Here is a 20,856-nt window from a genome sequence, read left to right on the forward strand (position 1 = left end):
AGGGTCTCCTCACAGCTCACACACTCTAAACTCACAGTGAGAGTTTCTGACTGATGTGTGTGTGTGTGTGTTACTACATGACAGGGGGCGCTGATGAGCCGATATGTGGGTGAAAGTCAGGAAGTAAGCGGTGCTCGTTTCAACACTTTGGGCAAGTTGAAAACAAGAAATGATTAAACTTCAGAGGTATTTTAGGGCACGTTTGAGTCTCTCTGTTTCTCTTTTCAGTTTCTATAAAATTAAATGTTTTATGAGCTCTTCTTGTAGTAGAAGGATCTTATTTAGCATCAATAGCTGATCAGAGTCTCTTAGTTTGGATGTAAAAAGATGAAAGCATCACAGACTGATCCAAAACTGATGTCAAAGGACTTTAAAACCTGCTGAGATTTGATTTTTGAAAAGAGATTTGAACTTTAAATCAGATGGATTCATGTCTCTGGATCCTCCAGTGAAACTTAAGACTGCTTGTTATTCACCACGTTTCTCCATCATGTCTCAGATATACATCTAAAGGCTCAAAGTGATGAACATCTGGCTGAGCTCGGGTCCTTTCATCAGGCGTCATAAATCATAAAAACTGTTTTTATCTTTTGAAAAACATTTTAGAAGATGAGTCTGATTTTCACGTGAAACATTTCCTTCCTAACACATCAGCATTTTTAATGTTCTCCACTTTTTCAGACTCTCTGTGGGCTGTAATGACACAGTCTCACCACTAGATGTCAGCGTGATAAAGGGAATGAACGATGACTCATGTTTCCAGACTGATGTCGGTTAAACTAAGACTTCTGAGGATGAAAAGGCATAAAGGAGGATTCTTCCACTTGAATTTGAAAAGATGAAATCTACCTGTAGACCTCTGTTGGTCTGATCCAGCAGTCATCACAGACAAAAAAGCAAACACGGCAGGTTTTTTAAACCAATATTTAGGCGACTTCCTTGTTGAAATCTTGAATTCAAAAAGCAGGATTTGTCCTTTGACAGAGTCTGGTTTTAGTATTTCACTCCTGGGAAGAGCTCAGTGAATATTTGAAGACTGAACTCTTGTGTTTGTGTGAGCTGCTCTCCTCTCCTCCTTTTCAACAGTGAAGGCACTAGATTAAAGACTAAACACGGGGTCTGATCTGGTCTACAGTTCTGTATAACATCAGGAGAAACCTTTACATCTGTCTAAACAAGCCGCTGAGTGAGAGACTGTGATGACGCTGACACGACTCTAGAGGGAACAAAAAGCTCAGGGACAGGATGATAAAGCTGTATTCAATCAGTATGGCTTCTTGTGTGTGTGTGTGTGTGTGTGTGTGTGTGTGTGTGTTTGAAGGTGAAATATCACAGCAGAGTCGAGTGTCTGGGTCTCCTCATAGAGGAGAGAAGATCCTGCAGCCTGCTCTACGCTGCGGCTGCAGGATGGAGACGAGAAGAAGCAATGCAGGGAAGAAGAAGAAGAAGAAGAGGAGGAGGAGGAGATGACAGAAACAGGTTTTAAAGAAGATCACATGTTTCCTCTTAAGAGAACATTACCTGGTGTTTGAATCCTCTGCTTTGACACACAGAGAGACGTCTAAGACACCCTTAAAGAGGAAATAAGATGTAAGTGTCCTCATTCAGAAGACGTGAAAGCGATCAGTTGATTTGAAGGAAACTCGACGCCCTGAATGCATCATGTATTTTCTTTTGAATTTGCTGGATATTTGGAGTTTCCCCTCATGCTCGAAGCAACGAGCTGTAAGAGGCAAACATGCTTTTGGGGCATGAAGCGGGAAAGAGAGTCTCCAATCGTCTTATTAAAAGTCAAAGTGCCCTCTAATGTTTTTTTAAGGTTAATTGTTACATAATATTGCTTTCATCCAACAAACCGATTGGCTGTGAGAACGTATGTGTGACTCTGTAACACAGTAGCTCAGACGAGTTAAAAATGAACTCAAGGTCCTTTTTCCCCGAGCATTCAACCGTCTATCTCACAGCCCAACTCATTACCACGCTCTGATACGGCTGAGCTGACTCCGTCGGCCGAGCGAGAGAGAGCATGAAATGTTGTAGAGACCATTTTTGTAAGATTTTGTCGACTTTTATGGGATTTTATATACGCTCAAAGTCCTGTAATCATCGAACAAGGGCTTTTTTCTAATAACATTCAGTAAATACAGAAGGGGAAATGTGCAATTTGTGTGTGAAGATTCAGAAAGTATTTGTTGGAAGAAGTCAGAGTCATCAGCTTTAGAAAACCTGTTTCAGTCAAACCCTGTAAAAATGTGACAATGTGAGAAAAGGAAGTAAATCTGAACACAGCGTGTATGAGCTCTCCAGAAGAAGAAGAAGAAGAAGAAGAAGAAGAAGAAGAAGAAGAAGAAGAAGGGGGACAGCTTTGTGTAAACTTTGTGAGGGTGAATTTACTGGCAGGTACAGAGCTGGTGTGACTCGTCCGGTGTCACACTTCAGCTCTGAGGGAGGAAGAAGCTGTCAGGCGCTCGTGTGATGGAGGGAAGCAGACGTCTCAAAAGCTCTGTGGGTTTATAAAAAAAAAAAACAAGGCCCGGGTTGTGCTGCGTCTTTGTTTTGACTCCCCACAGAGACACCCAGGTGTTTTCTAGAGGACAGAGTCGTCCTCTGAAGGAGAGGAAGTTGGAAGCAAGGTGGTTTTTGGGGACAATCGTTGGATCCTAATCAGATTTTGAAGCATAAGACAAAGTTTGGTTGTGATGTCATGGAGCGTCCTTTAGCCGTCAGCCTTCAAAGTCCCTCAGACTGGAGCCGGAGTTCTTCTGGATTTTCGGGTCCCAAAAGTTGTCCACAAGTATCCACATTAAGGGGGACAAGTGGTCCAGGTCTCCACACAGAAACAAACAGGAGCAGCAGCAGCAGCAGCTACAAACAACAAAATCATTGACCGACAAAGTGAGAACTGTTCCGACTCTGAAACAAACCAGGACGTGAACTCGACGCCCACTAAATGTAATGAAATCTTCAGAGAGGATTTGATTCTGCAGGAATATTTAATCTCTCTGATGATACCACTGCATTCCTTGGATGAGTGTTTACGTAATCCAGCGGTCGATACGTTTGTTCAGATCAGCAGCTGGAATCAACCAGAGCTCCAAAAAACAGACAAAAAAAAAATCAAATCTACAGCAGGAATCAGTGCCAACAGGCTTCAACTCCTTTTTTGATCCCATTCAAAAATCAAATCCCATAAAGAGGCATCTGTTACTCCCAATGGCTAAAGAGTTTTCAGCTGGAGGCTCAGGTTTACAGGATCAGAGGTTTCTCGCACTTTGCTGTGTTTTTTGTTTTGTTTTGGTTCCGTTACTCGACCGTGTTGGGTCTGTCTGTTTGGTCCTTCTTGATGACGGGCAGAGGGTGAGCCTCCGTGTTGAAGACCCAGTTGTCGAACGGTAGGTGGTCGTCGTCGGAGAAGAGCAGGTAGAGATACCTGGAGGGGACAAAAAGGACAGGGATGAGTAGCTATAAGGTAAATAAAGTGAAAGTTTCTTCAAACAGTTTGGAAAACACTCGGCCTGTCTGAGGTGTTTTGATACAAAACCAGATGTGCCGGTTGAGTTAGGAAGTCACGCTAAGAACTGATGTTTCAGAACACATCTGTTTCTCGCACAAAGTCACCCTGAAGGGTTTCTGTGTTTCCTTCAGCGAGGGTGAACTACAAACTTCCAGATGAGTCGGACACTCCTCTGACACTGTCCGACCAAAACATGTTTAAAATGTCATCAGATATACCAGAGTCTGAATTCAATGCAAACTTCCTTGTGAATAGAATACATTTCCCACAATGCAACTGGACAATTTAGGATTTGGTCAGGGATTCAGGTGTGTAATCGTAGTGGCTGCATGAAGACAGGAGCTGTCTCTCAAATCAGGGATGTCGGGGGTGTGTTTGAAGAGCGATTGCGTCACAGCGACGCATCAAGCTCTCCTTTAAATGCGGCCTCTTGTTTTTCAAGGCTATGAAGAATACTTTCTATCCATCCTCTGTGGTCCAATATATCCTGAGATTCATAATTATTCTGTTTGACAACAACAGACAAAAAAAACTAGTGATACTAATGCAAGCTACCACACGCTAGCAAAAGCTACCTGCTGGTGTTTCTCCATGACCCGACTGAAGAGGTCGGGTAAATTCATTTCTTTCTAGTTCAAGCGATGCTGACTCAAGTGAGACTTTGAGCCACAAAGCATTTTTTTTAAAATAGTTTGTGTTTCATAAATACAATAAAGTGATGCTCAATAAGACCTGTAAACATCATCTGATGTGTAAAACACTCAGGTCATGTTGCATTGATTCATGACAACCCCCCTGTATCTGGCTCAGCCTTTCACAGTTTCTATCTATTTATAACAACACCTCCACATGTGTCTTCACACCTCTACATGAACGTTTAACACTTAATACTGCTACACCTGTATGAACAAGAGCAGCAGGAGCACTGACAGACGACAACAACCTATTGGTGCTCAATATGTCCCTTTAAAAACACAACAACAACCTTTTGAGATGTAAACGAAATATAATCTAAAAACAACAAAATTACAAAATCAGTTTTTTTTTTGGGGAAAGAAAATGACGAACACTGAAGGAAAAAATATTTAAATAATGACACAAAAAGCAAGATGGGCGTTTACAGGATGGTCTGAAAAGGTTTGGTTTAGAGTTGTTGCAGGTCGGTACAGTCGTGTTGAAGTGTTTGGGGAGAGAGATCCAGAGGGAGGGGGCAGAAATGAAAAAGGCTCTGTAAGGTAGCTGTTACTATGAGGGCACGATACCGATATAAGGCAATATAAAAAAAAAGACAACAAAATCTGATACCGATAAGTCTGTCGATATCTTCCTCTGATCTATGTTCGATCTTTAGAGATAGATAAATGTAGATTAACACATTTATCGTGTTGATCCCTCAAATGAAGTTATCAAACACTTGTGGAAAAGATTTATGACGAAGACAAGATGGTCTGGAAAATAACTCTGCATGTACGTGCTTTAGTGCTCGACACTCTGGAGAGTAATAATGCTTGTTTATAATCCATATAGCGCCATCTGCTGGTGACAGCCAGAAACAGAACTGCTAGTGTAATAGAAAGAAACTCAGACTAAATGCTATTTGCCTGGTGAACAAATCGAGTAATATCAGCGCACATCTGCGATAAAATGAGCCGATACCGATGTGCTAATATCGATCAGGCTCTAGTTACTATAGCTGAGTAATTTAAACACACCGCCAACATATGGTGTCATTGCTTTCAAGTTTTGTGTTGAACTTTGTCTATATATTTGTTTTTTGGGAGGGGGGTTCTACACTGTTTATTTTGAAGCACTATATCTTGCAGTATTTCTCAGCAGTCGTTGCAGAAAGAAACCTCAGAAGCAGATGTGAAACTCAGCGAGACGGCAGGGTGCGGCTCCGGCTCAGACCAGCTTCTTATGAAACCTGAAGAAGTGATGAAATTCTGCAGTTTTATCTTATGGTCTTATGAAGCAACATCAAAACAACATTACTCTTCAAAGCATGGGGTACCAGAGCGAGTAAATAAATAAAGCGTGTTTTTAAGGGAGGGTTGCTGTTGCTGAGCAATAATTCAGATTTTAAGATTTCAGCATGAGAGGAAGGATTGATCTAAAGGAAGCTGATTAATCTCTTTAAGGAGAATCGGTGGTTATGAGTGGAGTCGAGGAGAAGTTGAAGAAAAGGGTCGGGCTAAAAAAAAAGAAGAAGCTGGAGCCGGTTGTCCGCCGAGCCCTCAACCTCCAGAACAAGTCCCCGTCCACCGCCTCCTCCTCCCCCGTCTGCCAGCAGAGCACTAGAAAGCGGTGAGTGATTGGAGGCAGGCAGCAGTGTGAAGTATGGCCGTGTCCTTGGCAGCGAAGAGAAGATGAATACTGGAAGTGGCTCCGCACGGTGCCAAGATCCCCGAGTAACATTAGGAGGATTAGACGTATGGCTTCTCTGCTAAATGGGATTGATATTTTCTGAGGTCTGGTAACATGGATGTGATGCTGTTTGACAGATGAGGGTGTTGTTTGTGTGGCTGTCCAGGCTGCCGGTAAATTTCACTCATGTTTTTCTCTTTCTGTCAGTTGGATGCTAAGGAGACATTTTCATATTGAACCACTTCGACTGGAAACATTCTTCCTCCCATCATTATGACATTTGGACTTTTTCATGTTGCATTAAAGGAATGAACTGAAAAAAAAAGCTTCCAACATGCTCAACAAAGAAACAGCATATGCACTCGTACTTACAGGCATATGTTTCCTAAACTCTGAGGAGGAAAACTTAAAAAGCTGCAGACTTATAAAGAGCGAGTCGTGGCGTTACTCGCTCTCTATGTTTCATTTCATGAGTTGTGCTCTCTGCTGCCAACTCTTGTGTTGGGGTGTGTAGTAATAACATTTTCCTTCTTCTTCTTCTTCTTCTACTTTGAGTTTAAGAGGAGCAAATAAACGTGCATGTGCAACATGTAACGTGAGTCAATGGAGGTCTCAGAGCGCTGAGTCTGCAGCAAGTTCACAGGAAGTGCGCCGACCGTTGAAGCCTATTTTACATGGTGGCCAATCATCCGTTACTCTCTCAGTTTCACATCTGTTTCTGAGGTTTCTTTCAGCAAGGACTGCTGAGAAATACTGCAAGATATAGTGCTTGAAATAACTAAAAAAAACTATTTTACATGGTGGCCAAACCCCCCCCCCCTCCCTAATAAGCTTACATTGGGAAATAGATGCTTGTAAATCAGCTGATAGGTTTTTTGGAGTTACATCAACTTCCCAGTCTGGACACTTAAATAAATCACTTAAATCATCAGGTCATAAAAGATGTAAAATGCAATTAAAGGCGATTTCAGAGATACTTTGTAGACAAAATCAACGCAGATCAGATCCAAGGGACTGTGACTCAAAGTGCTCTATGGGCCCAGTAACGCGGAAGATCTTTTACACACAGAAGTCGGACTATTTCTATTTTTTTGCTTCATGTGCCGCTGAGCAGCTTTCATAGGAATGACCGGGGCTCCGCCTCCAACGCTGCATCCATTCTATAAGACATCCATCGTCTATAGCGCCCGGGACAGGAATTCTCCTTGTGGCGAGTGGGTGAATGGTGCCCTAGCGCCCTCTATTGACCAGCCGCCACTGCCCAGACATATTTATTTGACTGTGTGTATGTGTATTTATGAGCCTGTCAGTGTGTGTGTATGTGTGTGTGTGTGTGTATGTGTGTGTGTGTGTGTGTGTGTGTGTGTGTGTGTGTGTGTGTGTGTGTGTGTGTGTGTGTGTGTGTGTGTGTGTGTGTGTGTGTGTGTGTGTGTGTGTGTGTGTGGTGTCATCAGAAGTAGAGGTGACGCTTTTAAAAATTTACAGCCTATAAAAAGGCTGGATTGGATGGCACCTCGCCCCCATCAGGCTCTGTTAGGCTAACCTTGACTCTCTGTCAACAGCTGTCTGCTGGGGGGGGGGGGGGGAGAGACGATAGAAGAGGTAGAAGAAGAGGAGAGGAGGAGGAGGAAGTGAACGGGGCAGGGAGAGATGGCGGAAAGAGCAGAAGCCATAAAAATCTTCGATGGAGGTGAAGGAAACAGAGAGGACGATGAATCTGGAGGAAGAAAAAGTAAAAATAAAAGTGCGGACACAAGTGATGGCCCGCTGTTAAAGTGGTTCATTTAACACAATCAACATGTTAAACCGCTTTAACGAGATGAACAATTTTATTATGATTTAAAAAACCAATGAGCACCCACTCTGACACGCAGGCCAGCTCTGGTGAGAAGAGGTCAGGTGTGGTAGATACGGGGGGAGAAAGGTTAATCAGCTGCTTACTGCCCATCCATCAAGTGAAAAAAGTTGGTTTAATTCAATCAATAAAGAAAATATCGCGCCTAAACAAATAGTCTTTAGGAGCCATATTTGTTTTGTAGAAGAATTATTATGCAGCAGAATCTGACTTTTAATGTGCTTCATTACACGACTCAAACTCATTACACTCATTAAACATTTACAAGTTTTTAGTCATTGTTGGAAAAACTGCTGGCTGTGGTCGAGGCAGGAGAGAGAGAGAGAGAGAGAGAGAGAGAGAGAGAGAGAGAGAGAGCTCAGATATTATCGACTGAACAGGACTTCACTGAGTATTTCTCTGTCTGTCTGTCTGTTATTTATGCACCCCAACAAAAACCTCCTATTACAAAAAGGACTGAGCAAAAGTGTCTTTCTCGCTATTTTTGTTCAAACCAATGTACGATCAAACACATGGTCCATATTGTTAAAAACCTGAGTCAAAGCTTTCACATTCAGGACGTTCTGTGTCTCCTACCTTAATAATAAATAACACACAGTTAATAGCAGCATCACATGTTTTATTATTTCATCCATGAGCTTAAATCTCAGGTTTTAATATCAGCTTAAGGCTAATACAAAACCAAAAACCAAACAACGATAATGTAGTCGTGCAGGTCGCTGCTCATGAGCAGCAGTTCAGCATTCAGATGTGTCAGCGTGCATGCATACAGAAGCGAGTTAATTCAGCAAGTCAGAAGGCGGAGAGAGCAGCTTTGACTTTGTGGAAATATTCCCATCGTTTAGTTTTTTGTTATGTGTTACATGGTGCCTGTCACTCCTGTTACTGGGCTGCAGAGTCACAGATCATGGACCATTTAAGCGGCGTGGGTTAAAAGCAGCCAACGGGCGTCAGAGTACTCTATTTACTTTTTTAATCCAAAGTAAGTGAGCTAAAAGTCGTTCTTTTAAATCTTAAATAGAAGAAAAAGCGAAGCTGTGAAAATCAGCACATGTCCCACCACACCACGGGCAGCTTCCACTTCCTCTGAATTCCTCTGCCTGGTTGGTTTCTTTTTTTTACTAAATCGCCCTCATGTTCCTGCCTGTGTGTGTGTGTGTGTGTGGTGTGTGTAGTGTGTGTTTGTCAGTGAGGGTGTGAGTGTGGAGCCACAAATGGCTCTGTAAACGTGTTGTCAGCCACACAGTGTGATGTCTGCTGGCTAATAGGGCTTTCCCTCTCAGATGGCTCTCCAACTGTGTGCAGGACGACAGTCTGCTTCAAGCATGACCACAGATCCCAGCTACTGCTTAAGAAGCATGCATGTGTGTGTGTGTGTGTGTGTGTGTGTGTGTGTGTGTGTGTGTGTGTGTGTGTGTGTGTGTGTGTGTGTGTGTGTACCCATGCTTAGCAGAACAATATGAAGAAAATATCTTGTTTTGATATGTTATCCATGTATCTTAAATGTTTACTGTGTAGAGTCAGGGAAACAGAAACTGAAGATGCTTCAGGGATTTCAGGGGAAAGCAGCATTGTTTTCAGTAACGGATGACTTTTATGAAAAATAAACTATTACTTAGTTCTCTAACAGGTTCCTTTGTAGCGCGTCCTTGGTGATAACTGGTCTGGTATTAAAAGTAGTTTTCTTCAGCGACATGTGTCTGTGATTATGATTGTGTGACTCACAGGAGAAATCATAACATTTTAGTGAGGGTGGGTTTAATCAAAAACAGAAAAAAAAAACAGTTCAAAATGTTTGAAATCGATGCATCCAGACAAAAGGAGTCGTGGTATAAAGATGCACTGGGAAGCAGAGATCAAGGTCACATCATGGCCTGTTTCCACGGCGTTACAACATGTCACATACTGCTGATGTTATCATCAAAACACACCGTGTTTATTCTCAAGGATTGGAAATGTTTCTGCACTGTAAACATCGGCTCACAGCCTCCCCGCACTCTTTTATAGATACAATTTATGCCCGTCGATAAAAATGTCCTCCACAGACGACACAAACATGTATCTCTGTTCATCATGTGACCGGCTGCAACATGAAAACATTTCTCTGCAACCCTGTTGATTTGCTGCTGGGGTTAGTATGGTCACCCTTTCAAACACACTGCCATCTCTAAGAGTGGTTTTGGTTTGTGATGTCGTATAATGAAGACATGCTGGGGAGCCATGGTGGTCTGGAGGGCTTCAGCGTCATGTAATCACAACGTTTGGGTCCAACCAGGGATCACCGTCACATTTCTTGACAGATCTCTGTTTTCAACTATGTATCTAAATCATTCAGATAAACCCTTGTGGATGTTTTTGCGCTGGAATATCATAAGTGCAGACAGTCAGAGCACATGATGGGATATTTTTGGTGCAATAAGTAGCTGGCAATCCACTTAAATATGTTCAAGCCCTGAAGAGGGACAATTCTTTCATTTTATAAATTAAACAAAAACAAAGGACACAATAAAGCCAATACAATCTCTGCACAATGTCCTGTAGACGAGCTGCTTTGTTCTTCTCTGTACTAGTTAACCATCTCAACTTCCCTCTAAAGGATCTTGCGATCCGTTGGTAGGGATTCTCACATCTGAGATTGAACAGCTGATTTTCCAAATACGGGATTTTGACACAAAATAGTAACCCGTTCAGTCCACAGACATCTTATGAAGACAGTATAATGAATGATGTCTTGCAAAGACACAGAAAGGGTTAAAATCTGTAAGGCTGAGTGATATGGGAGTTTTTTTTGGGTCATTTTAAAATTATTTTTGGGCTTTTTGTGCCTTTATTGGAGGGATAGGACAGTGGATAGAGCTGGAAATCAGGGAGAGAGAGAGAGTGGATTGACATGCAGGAAAGGAGCCACAGGTTGGATTTGAAACTGGGCCGCCTGTGTTGAGGACTATAGCCTCCATATATGGGACGCGCGCACTAACCACTGCGCCACCAGCGCCCCATTTTTGGGGTCATTTTAAAATTATTTTTAAGCTCCACACAGCTATCAAGATCATATTGTTTCCATCCTGGATATTAAGTTCATTCTTGGACTTAAATATGTAAAGCAGCAGAGTCAGTGTTTGTGAGTCTGTGCAGTGAAATAACCTTCTTTGACCTAAGCCTCTCTCTGGAGCTCAGCCTGAATGAATGCCTACATCATATTTTGTGTTTGTTTTAGTGTGTGTGTGTGTGTGTGTGTGTGTGTGTGTGTGTGTGTGTGTGTGAGAGAGTGTGTGACTTGACATCTCAGTGAGTTCAGGGATGCGAGGCCTTGTCCCTCCATAAACTGCAATGACAGCACCATCATAAAAAAAGAGGACAGGAGGAGTGAAGTGTGTGTGTGTGTGTGTGTGTGTGTGTGTGTGTGTGTGTGTGTGCGTGTGTGTGTGTGTGTGGAGACGTCGTCTTTGTGTGTCTTACTTGAGCGTCTCGGCCAAGTAGAAGCTCTGCTGCACGTCGTCGTGGTTCGGACTCGAGGCGTAGACGTCTCTGACGCCGCTGTAGCCTCCTTCTACTCTACAGTGCTGCTCCAAGGCCTGAGCGATAGAAAGAGACAAGAGAGAGGAGCTGTCAGATAACAACATTAATCAAGCTCTCGTAATCCTTAAAATATCACCCCCCCCCCCCCCCCCCCCCCCCCCCCCCCGCCGGGCAGATTATTTTCTAAATATAACCAGGAGTTCCTTCCTAAGCTTCCCTTATTAGGAGTTTGTCTGTTTTCAATGCTCGCTCATTTTAACTGGTCAGTAGTGAACCCACCTGAACAGCCTCCCAGCCCCACTCCCTGTACTTGGGGTCGTGGGTGAACCTCCACATGTACATGTACGTCTCGATGACCTCGGGGCGGAGGATGAAGTATTTCTCGTTCTGCCGGGTGGCGATGGCCTCGACCCCGCCGTCGAAGCGGAACGCCTCAGGGCCCAGTTTCAAAGCTGGAGAGGAGAGAGTGAAGATACAACGTGTTGATACAAAACAGTTTGAGTGTCAGGAAAATAAAAACCTATCATCATCATCATCATCATCATCACTGTGCTCCGAACGAGAGCCTGAAAGGAGACCAGAATACAGACTGTTCCCTTTTTGGATTCATGTTTGATATATTACTCATCTGGATGTTTGGGTAATGTTATGAAAGTGAGCACATGGCAGGATAATGTCACAACCTTCATGTCAGGAACAATATGTTATGCAAGCGCTCATGATCATGTTTGCAGTGCGGCCTCTGAAACAGGATGACTCACAGGAGGACTTGAGGATGGTTAGGGGAAAGGGAGATAAGTACAAACGATGACGACGATTTAAGATTTCAACCACACATAACTGGTACAGCTTTGTGATTAAAATAATCCTTTTTTTCTTTCATTTTCTTTCCACAAAAGGATTCTCTTTCTCTGGACTGAATACGAGCACTGGACTGAGGCTGGGTTTAAATTGAATGGACTCTGGCAGGTTTTTTTTTGTCCTACCTTATTTGCCTTTTCTGGTTTTAATTTTATTGTCTGTTTTGGTTTGTTTTTTTGTGGTGGTTGATTTTAGTCCTTTTGGTTGTGTCTTTGTACATGTCTTCTAACTGTTATATTGTTTGAAAATTTCAATAAAATTGTTACTGAAAAAAATAAATATATATTTTCTTTTGCAGGGGAGGAGGGACGGGGTCTCCACTGCAAAAAAAACCAACATACCACTTCCCTGAAGCCTAACCACCGATCTTCAAGTCTGCTTTTTCCCTCCCTTTCTTTTCAATCCTAACCCAAACCACAAGTCTAAACCGTGAACATAACATCCCCCCTAAACCTAAGCGACTTTTTCTGTTGAACAAACAGAACTAAATTAATCTGTTATGCTCTTTAGCTCCTAATCCACCATGAGATGTTTTCATTTATTTATTTTGTAGGTTTCTATGATCTGCCTTTCTTCCCACCTATTCTACCCCCTCCTCCCAATAACAGAAAATCTGAGCAGCGCCTGTGCCCTCTTTGCACCACCATTAGGGTTAGGTTAAGTGCACTGATGTGACACCTCTGCTTTGGATATCTACCCATTAAAAAAGATATCACGATATGTAAAAGTAACCGTTTGAGTTAAGCCACTGTAAGGGCCAGAGAGCTAAGAAACACATTCTCACACCCAGGTCCAAAGTTGTTTTCCAAAACAGGAAACTAAGTGCAACAACCACCTTCCATTAAACAGAAACAATTACAAATCTTCAGGCTGACTGAGACAACAACAAACTGAAGGAACATGACCAAACATCTGCATTTCATTAACCAAAAGAACTCAACTAAATCAAACTGCGATGTGAAAGCTTTTTGCTCATGAGAGACTTCTCTGCTGTGCATATTTACCGGTTCTTGCGTAAGACTCGTGGCAGGTCCGGGCGATCTCGGCGGCCTGCTCCATCTGGTGGCCTGTCTTGTCGCTGGGCGCCCCGTCGGCACCCAGAGCGATCATGCCACCTGCGAAACAGGTCAGGTGGCCCATCTTGTGCTCCAGAAGCCCCCCCTTCCACTCGGCGATGTAGGTCAGCCCGCTGCTGGACTTCCTCATCAGGTTGGTTTCTATCGCCTGGAAAAAAAAAAAGAATAAAGTGTCAGTACTGCTCAGTCTGAAACTCTGAAAGAGATGATGTAAGAGGGAGTAAAACGTTTGGATTGGATGATCCTCCTCCCTTTATTTTAAAGATGAATGTGTTTTCATGTAAAGGTCTTTCTTCTGTCCAGAAAGGTTTCTGACTTCAGCATCAACACTTCATCTGTCTTCCTATTTTAAAGAGAAAACCTTGCTCTTAGGAAAGAAGTCTACAGCACCACTTCATCACTTTCTCTCTGGCTGACGCATCGTCCAGATACTTAAAGCTCTGTGCTCGTTTATAATGTCCTCTGGAAAACCAAAAAGCAGCCAAGAGGCTTCACAATTTACATTTGTTAATTGGTGTTGTGATAAATCCAGATAAATGGGTAGCACCAGAAGTAAAAGAAAAAGTTTAAATTTACTCTTAAACGATCATGGATAGCATAAGCAGCAGGGGCTGTAGAGTTATTTCATCCTCCCCGAGGGACTTAAATATTAGCTCTGTTGCTTCTCCGTCTTAAAAGGCTTTGTCTTAGCAAATAAATCATGAGCGCCTCTAATCCTTCAAGATTTGGAGGGATTAGGGGTGAAGTGTCCCCCGGGTGTTTAAGACTGTATTTAAGTCGTGGTGTTTTAAATTTGCTCCCCAGCGCATTACAGGAAACTTATCTGAGAATAATCTCTCAGCAGCTGAGGCGCCTCACTCGCCGCCCACAACTTCAAGCGACATTTTTTGTCTAAACGGAGAGAAGAAGCTGTCTGCGCAGGATGAGGCTGTTGTTACTGTAGATTCATCCGCTCCCTGTTTCTTATCCTCTGATTCAAAAGTTTGTTTAGTTCCGCCTGTATCCTCATCTCCCCATCTGCTCAAAGTCACGATCTCGCTCCAAAGGAATCAAGAGGAATATCTCGACGTTCTGGCACGAGAAGGCATAAAGACTTTATCACACATTTGCAATTTTCAGCAGAACAAAAACATCCTTTAGTCAAACTACAGTAACAAGCTCAGCTGTCCGTGGAAATATTGATGTTAACATCCTGCTCTAGTTTAAATATCCTTCTTAGTGTCTCATGAGCAGCACTTGCATGATTCAAGGTTATTTAGGGAAATTGATTTTTATAATACCCCCCAAAGTGACTAATAAATACAACAGCAAGAAGACTTTTCAATATCTGACGCTGACCTTGTGTTTGAGGTCCACTATTACCAAACAGCCATTTATTAAGATTCAGAGGGGGCATGAGGGATGTGAAAAACCCCTGTGGAGAAAATCTATGATGCTCCTGATCTATAAACAGCCTGAGTTTATCCTGTCAAAGAAAGCTTTGTCAGATTAGAGGCAGCAGACAACATTTAATACAGTCAGTCCAGTTTATAAAATAAAACCTGCAACATTAGACGTGTGACAATATCAGGTTGTTTCAAAAAGTTGGTGCTCTCATTTTTACCAAGTGCAATTAATATGTTAAACAACAATTAGCCATTTGTTGCTCTTTTTGCACTTGAATTGCAAATTTGCACACCTCCACTTTGCTCACTTGAATTTCCATTCTGGTGTGGGCTCTTGACTGTTTTTATTGCGTTGTTTTTATTTGGTTTTATATTTTGCTGTGTTGTCTGATTGTTTTAAAATTTGTTTTGCTTTATGTTATATGCTCATGTTGTCCTTGTGTTTCTTGTCTTCTGTGAGCTCCTGTTGCAACGCATAATTTCCCCTTGTGGGACAATAAAGAATCTGAATCTTATTGGCCTCTTTTTGTTTAAGATTTATTTTTGGGCTTTTTGCTTTTATTTGATAGGACAGTGGATAGAGTAGGAAATCAGGGAATGACATGCAGGAAAGGAGCCACAGGTCAGACTTGAACACGGGCCCGTGCCTCAGTACATAGGGCGTAACCGCACAGTTAGGACATCTGCTCCCCGCCTCTTTGAGTGTTTAAAGTGAAACGCCTTCATGCCTTCAATGCAAGGCCAGTTACAGAAGGAGTATAGTTAAAAAAAAAAAAAAATAGTTAAAAATAAATTCTGAAACCAAATGCAGTTAAACATGCTTCAATGTCGGGGAAGCGTTTCAGAGACAGAGAAGTGATTGCATCAGCGTTAGGTTGCATTTTGAGCTCGTTGTTCCTCTCCTGGGCAGGTGAGCTGCATGAACCCGACTCATGTCCAAAGAGTGAAAAATATCTATCACATCTTCATGAATCCTACAGTGAAGAAATTTGTCCGACCATCAGTTCAAAAACCAACAAGATCACCTCAGGGTTGAACTCAAATTCTGATTATCAAACCAGCTGCTGCCGTTTGAAGTTAAAGACTGAAACTAAGAATACATCTTTCATTTGTTTTATTCTCTAAGTGTGTGTGTGTGTGTGTGTGTGTGTGTGTGTGTGTGTGTGTGTGTGTGTGTGTGTGTGTGTGTGTGTGTGTGTGTTTATTACCTGCAGAGCATCATAGTACATCTTCTTGCCCTCGTCGTCAGTCTTGTCAGACATCAGCCAGGCTTTGAGCAGGTACTCGTAGAAACTGTCGCCCAGGCCGCCCACAGACACGTGATCTGCAACACACAGATAAACACAACAAATATAACACACAAAAAGACACACACACACACACACACACACACACAGCCCCTGACAGGTTATCTGCTTTAGATAAAATCTGTTGAACCATCCACATGTCCTCCTCACATGATGCAGGGCTTTACTCAAGTATGTGTGTGTGTGTGTGTGTGTGTGTGTGTGTGAGTGTGTGTGTGTGTGTGTGTGTGTGTGTGTGTTAGGGTTTTTATGGGAGGTAAGACTCCAGCCATGCGAGCTGTACTTGTGTATTTGCCCTGCTGATTGTCAGTGAAGGCTCATCCATATGCATGTCATGTCATTAACAGAGTCCAGCCCCTTGTGTGGAGCGCAGAGATTAAATGTCAGCTGTGATCATCTTGAAGTGAAGAGAAAAGGGAGCCTGGCAGAGAAAATGGTTTTTGGTTTTGAGCCGATAAGAGAACCTGGCCCCCTCTTCAGCGAGTAAAATATTAAAACCCGGGAACACGAGCAGCACAGAACAGAGAGAGAGACGAACGCACTTTAAAATAGAGCATCAGTGCTCTTCTCAAGCAAAACATCAACTGTCTGATTAGAGAAGTCATGAAAAGTGATCACTTAATAACGCATAGGGCTACAACGGGTAGAGGTTGAAATCATACCATATATCAAATGGGACACCGGCCGCTCTGTCAAATTTTTCAAGCCTGATACAGAATTCCCTTTCATGGAAGTAAAGCCGATATATTCCAGTGTTTTCCATTTTGCATTATTGTTTGCATAGATTCAAATATGTTCCATGTTACACTGCCTCAATGGGGATTGTCTTTACCAAAAAATGTTTTGCATCTGCATCTTAAAATGCTCAGTGCGGAGGGCTTTGGAGAGCTAGTTTACCAAAGGGTTCCCCACCCTTACAAAAACAGGGCTGTGCAAAGGGGGTAGGGGAAATATGAATCCCACAGTCCTCCCTCCTCCCGGTTGGCTCAAAATCTCCTGCCCTGCCCCTCTTATTAGTGTGCTGCAGAGTGAGGCAGCATTTTACATTTGATATTGTAACTAAGAGGGAACGCGCAAAGCCCTGGTGTTGAAACATGAAGCCAGTGGGGAAGTGCAAAGTCTCATATTAAATGTTCATTATAAAAAACAAAAGACAAGATTAAAAAAAAAAAAAAGGATTAGGTCTCCTTAGCCCATTTCTATATGTTTGTAATATTACGCTATGTTATAACTCATCTGTTTTTTAAAGCCCAAAAGTTAATCCTACATGGATGAGATTGTAGCCGTCTACCATGAGGCTTACTCCTAATTGCCACTTACTCCGTGCACATCACAGTCCGTCTGTGCTGGGCACTACGCCGCCGTTCGCTGCCACTCTAGTCAATGATTGTGTTTCCACAGCGAGCGCCGTGGTCAGTCTTTGGAGCGTGCCAGCGATCGCCACCATGCTCTGCTCCGTTTCAAACACGCTCAGAGTCTAGTTTCGACAAGGGCCCACTGCAAGCACGCGTCAAGTTGGGACAGAATAGGACGACCCAGACAGGAAGTCAGACAAAGAAAGGCACAGTGTGTCCGGGCAATTTCTGAAACAGACGGACCCATGATCGCATTTTCCATCACTATCAACACTACGATTCAATGAGTATGTGGAAATGAAGAGTTGGAGACCGCATTACCCACATGGTGACTGCCATCCTGCCAGCTTCATAAAGTCTCTTCAGACACTAATGGGTGACTTCACTGAGACTACATCCATGTTTTATTCCGCCTATGGTCATTACCCGAGCGCTTTGCAAACTAAGTAGAACCTGGAAGATAAGATAGCTTAGCAGGGACTGAAACCAATATCTTCTTTCCAATCAATAGAAGTTTGTGTAAATGAAATGTTCTATGTGAGAGTATAGTTATTTCTATGTCGTGTGTGTGTAGCTTTAAAATAGTATAGGTATAGGTGTCCCAATTTTCTTGTTGAACCTCCGCCCTTGTAGATCTGTTTTAAGGAGCCACTTCCCAATTCAGGGCAACTAGAGGTGCTACCAAGGGGGGATTGGGTAAGTAGTGACAGAACAGCTGACTGGATTAAACGTAAACCGACCAAACATGTCTATATCTTCTCTGTATGTCCTGTGTGTGAAACACAGAGTGAGTGTTTCAGGGAGGCGGCGGTGGAGAAATATTTCTCAGACAACATCAGGCTGCAAACATCCCGAGGTCATAATTTATTCAACAAAAGCGTTCCCATCACTGTTGCGTAATTTCTTTCGGGATGAAAAAAAAACATCTCTGACTAAGGGGCGAGCATGAAAGTGTTTCTGTAGAAAACTTGGTGTTTTTTATTCAGCATTCCTAATTGAATATGTCACCATTTGCATAAAATACTTAGATGAAAACACAGATTCTGGCTCGGGTTAAGAGTGTCAGCTAAATGCCAACAATTATAAGTGCGGATGTGCTTACAGTGCTGTTATTCATCAGATGATTCCAGTAAGTAGAGCAGAGGTGCATGTCCATATTTAACCATCACAGATACTAACAGCCCTCCAAATCAAGGGGTAGAGTGTGAAAAACAAAAACGAGAGAGGACTCTGAAACGTTTCAGTGGATATAAAAAAAAAAACCTAAAATGATAAAAGTGGATCAAAGGATTTCTAATTTAATGCAACAACTTTCATGTGGGATTCAAGAGAAGTGTGCCCTGATTCTATGTAGAGCAGTGACTGGCCTGAACAAACATGAAACACTTACGAGTTCAAATGGATACTGAAGGAATTAAGCACGGAAAAATAATTAAGTTTCATTAATTTCAAAAGTGATATGCTCACGAGATGAAAGCAAGGCAAAACTATCTCAGCAAATCCTAATCATTTGAGAGACACCACCTCAGGTTTCTCGGTTGAGTTGAATTGTCTCGTGTTACACGTCTGCATGCTCGCTTCCTCTTGAGTCACACTCCACAGTGTCGCAATTAGAAATGACAGAGGATGGGATTTCTCTGTCATCTTTTGTATGCACAAAACTCTTTCAAACTAAATTGTTTGTTTTGATCAATACTGGCCTAGTTTTCACAATCCCATGCTAGGTGACTGAAATAGCACAGCAGGGTTTTTGTGTGTTTCTAATGTGTTTAGCTACTGGACCTATTTGCTCAAGTCTCAGAAATGAGTTTCACACTCCTCTTACTGTACATTGGGAAAAGCCGGACATCAACAGACTAATTCAAAATGTTTGCGTAAGGTAGCAGCCGGCAGCTAGCAAGTTTCAACAATCTATTCATAGGCTTTTTGTTAAATACAACACAAAGTGGTTTGGTATGACATGATTTAATAACAATACACTTATTATTATTATTGTTTTGGGGCTTTTTGTGCCTTTATTGTAGAGACAGGATAGTGGATAGAGTCGGAAATCAGGGAGAGAGAGAGAGTGGGGAATGACATGCGGGAAAGGAGCCACAGGTCGGATTTGAACCTGGGTCGCTGGCTTGGAGGACCATAGCCTCCATACATGGGGCGCATGCACTAACCACTGCACCACCAGCGCCCCAATAACAATACACTTTTGAAAACTTTTGTGAACTCTAATTCACAATAAGTAAAAACAGTGAATACAGAAAGTTCCAAATCCGTTGAAGCCATTTTGGTTGTCTGAACAGAGGTTGACTGAATGTGATTGGCCTGTGGTGATAAGTGGTGATTGCGAGGGATTATTATTGTCTGAGTCTCGTCACTGTTTTTAGAAACTCGTTACTTTATATTGTGGTCATGACGACGCTCATGGCAGTGAAATGGCTCCAATTCTAATTTGTTCTTCCTGGTGGTTCAGAATGACTTAAAGCAGCTTGAGGAACCAGCCGTCCTGCTGGCTCTTATAAATGTCACTTTCATTATATCTACTCAGTTGCTACTGTACTCGTATGACAACTGACATTAGAAGAGGCTTTTACAGCTGGACTCACATCACTTCTCCATCATATATTTATACATATATTTCTCTCTGTGACTGCGTTCTTCTTTATTCTCTCTTTTACCTGAAAACCCCAGCCGTTCTCTCTTCTTCCCCACATTCTCACCTCTCTATCATTATGGTCATCACCTGTTCAGCTTCATGCTTTGAAGGGGTCTGATAATGGATTGTAAATTATACCCTGTTACAACGCGAATGGACACTTGGTGTTAAAGACGAGGATCGGCAAGACGAGGAGTGAGTATGAAAAACACTCGTCAGTGACACGGGTTAATGGCAGGTTGCAGTAATGTAAAGAAGGTCAACAAGGAGTCAATGGAAAGAGTGATGAGACGATGTGAGCAGAGAGAGGACATTTAACACGTCCAACACTAAAGACATATTTTCTCCTCAGGGCCAGTCTGTCATTGTATTAAATAGAAATATCTACCAAGAATATGTCATATGTGAAATACTTGATGTTGAATGTTCATATTAAATCCATCATTTTTAAAAGGGAGGAATGTTAGATCAAGTTAGATGATTCAGGGCCAGTTAACGGACTACAAAAATACTGGGATTGAGACGGAGTTGGATTCTTATAGTGGAAGGGTTTTTGTTTGAAATATCAGTTGTGGAAAAGTTTTCTTTGACAGACTGCAGAGGAGTTGTAATGATCCTTCATTAGAGTTCGAGAGTCATCATGAGAAATGAAAGACTTAACCTTGGTGACATTCTCCTTCAGAGGTATACGTGTTTCTGTTGACGGCCTCAGAGTCCAGCGGAGGGTTAACCAAAGATTTCCACCTTTGATTGTGATTGTCCCGTCTGTCTCAATTTTTTTTAACCTCTGTTTCACCCTCACTCCTTTTGTAAGAATTCATGAGCAAGTATTGCTCTTGTGTCAACAAAACTTACAAGCATGGCTGCAGGGTAGATAGAACTTGGCTGGCCCGGCTCATCGCCTTGGGGCACGCTCAAAGAAATGTTTACTCTGTTCATCAGCAGTGAAGAACCGAAGAGCCAGAGAAAG

General features: G+C 42.4%; 1 protein-coding gene across 1 annotated transcript in view; it reads right to left on the reverse strand.

The window, feature by feature from the left end:
• Positions 1-391: 391 nt before the first annotated feature.
• The window catches only part of man1a1 (mannosidase, alpha, class 1A, member 1), a 156,172-nt gene continuing 135,707 nt past the window's right edge, over positions 392-20,856 (reverse strand). Inside the window, exons 8-12 of the mRNA XM_061051620.1 lie at positions 15,783-15,898; positions 13,118-13,337; positions 11,532-11,704; positions 11,193-11,308; positions 392-3,430 (exon numbers count right to left, since the gene is read on the reverse strand). Coding sequence (XP_060907603.1) covers positions 3,304-3,430; positions 11,193-11,308; positions 11,532-11,704; positions 13,118-13,337; positions 15,783-15,898 — 752 coding nt within the window. The 3' untranslated portion in view covers positions 392-3,303. The remainder of the gene's footprint in view (positions 3,431-11,192; positions 11,309-11,531; positions 11,705-13,117; positions 13,338-15,782; positions 15,899-20,856) is intronic.

Source organism: Labrus mixtus, chromosome 12, assembly GCF_963584025.1.
Source record: "Labrus mixtus chromosome 12, fLabMix1.1, whole genome shotgun sequence".
Lineage (NCBI taxonomy): Eukaryota > Metazoa > Chordata > Actinopteri > Labriformes > Labridae > Labrus > Labrus mixtus.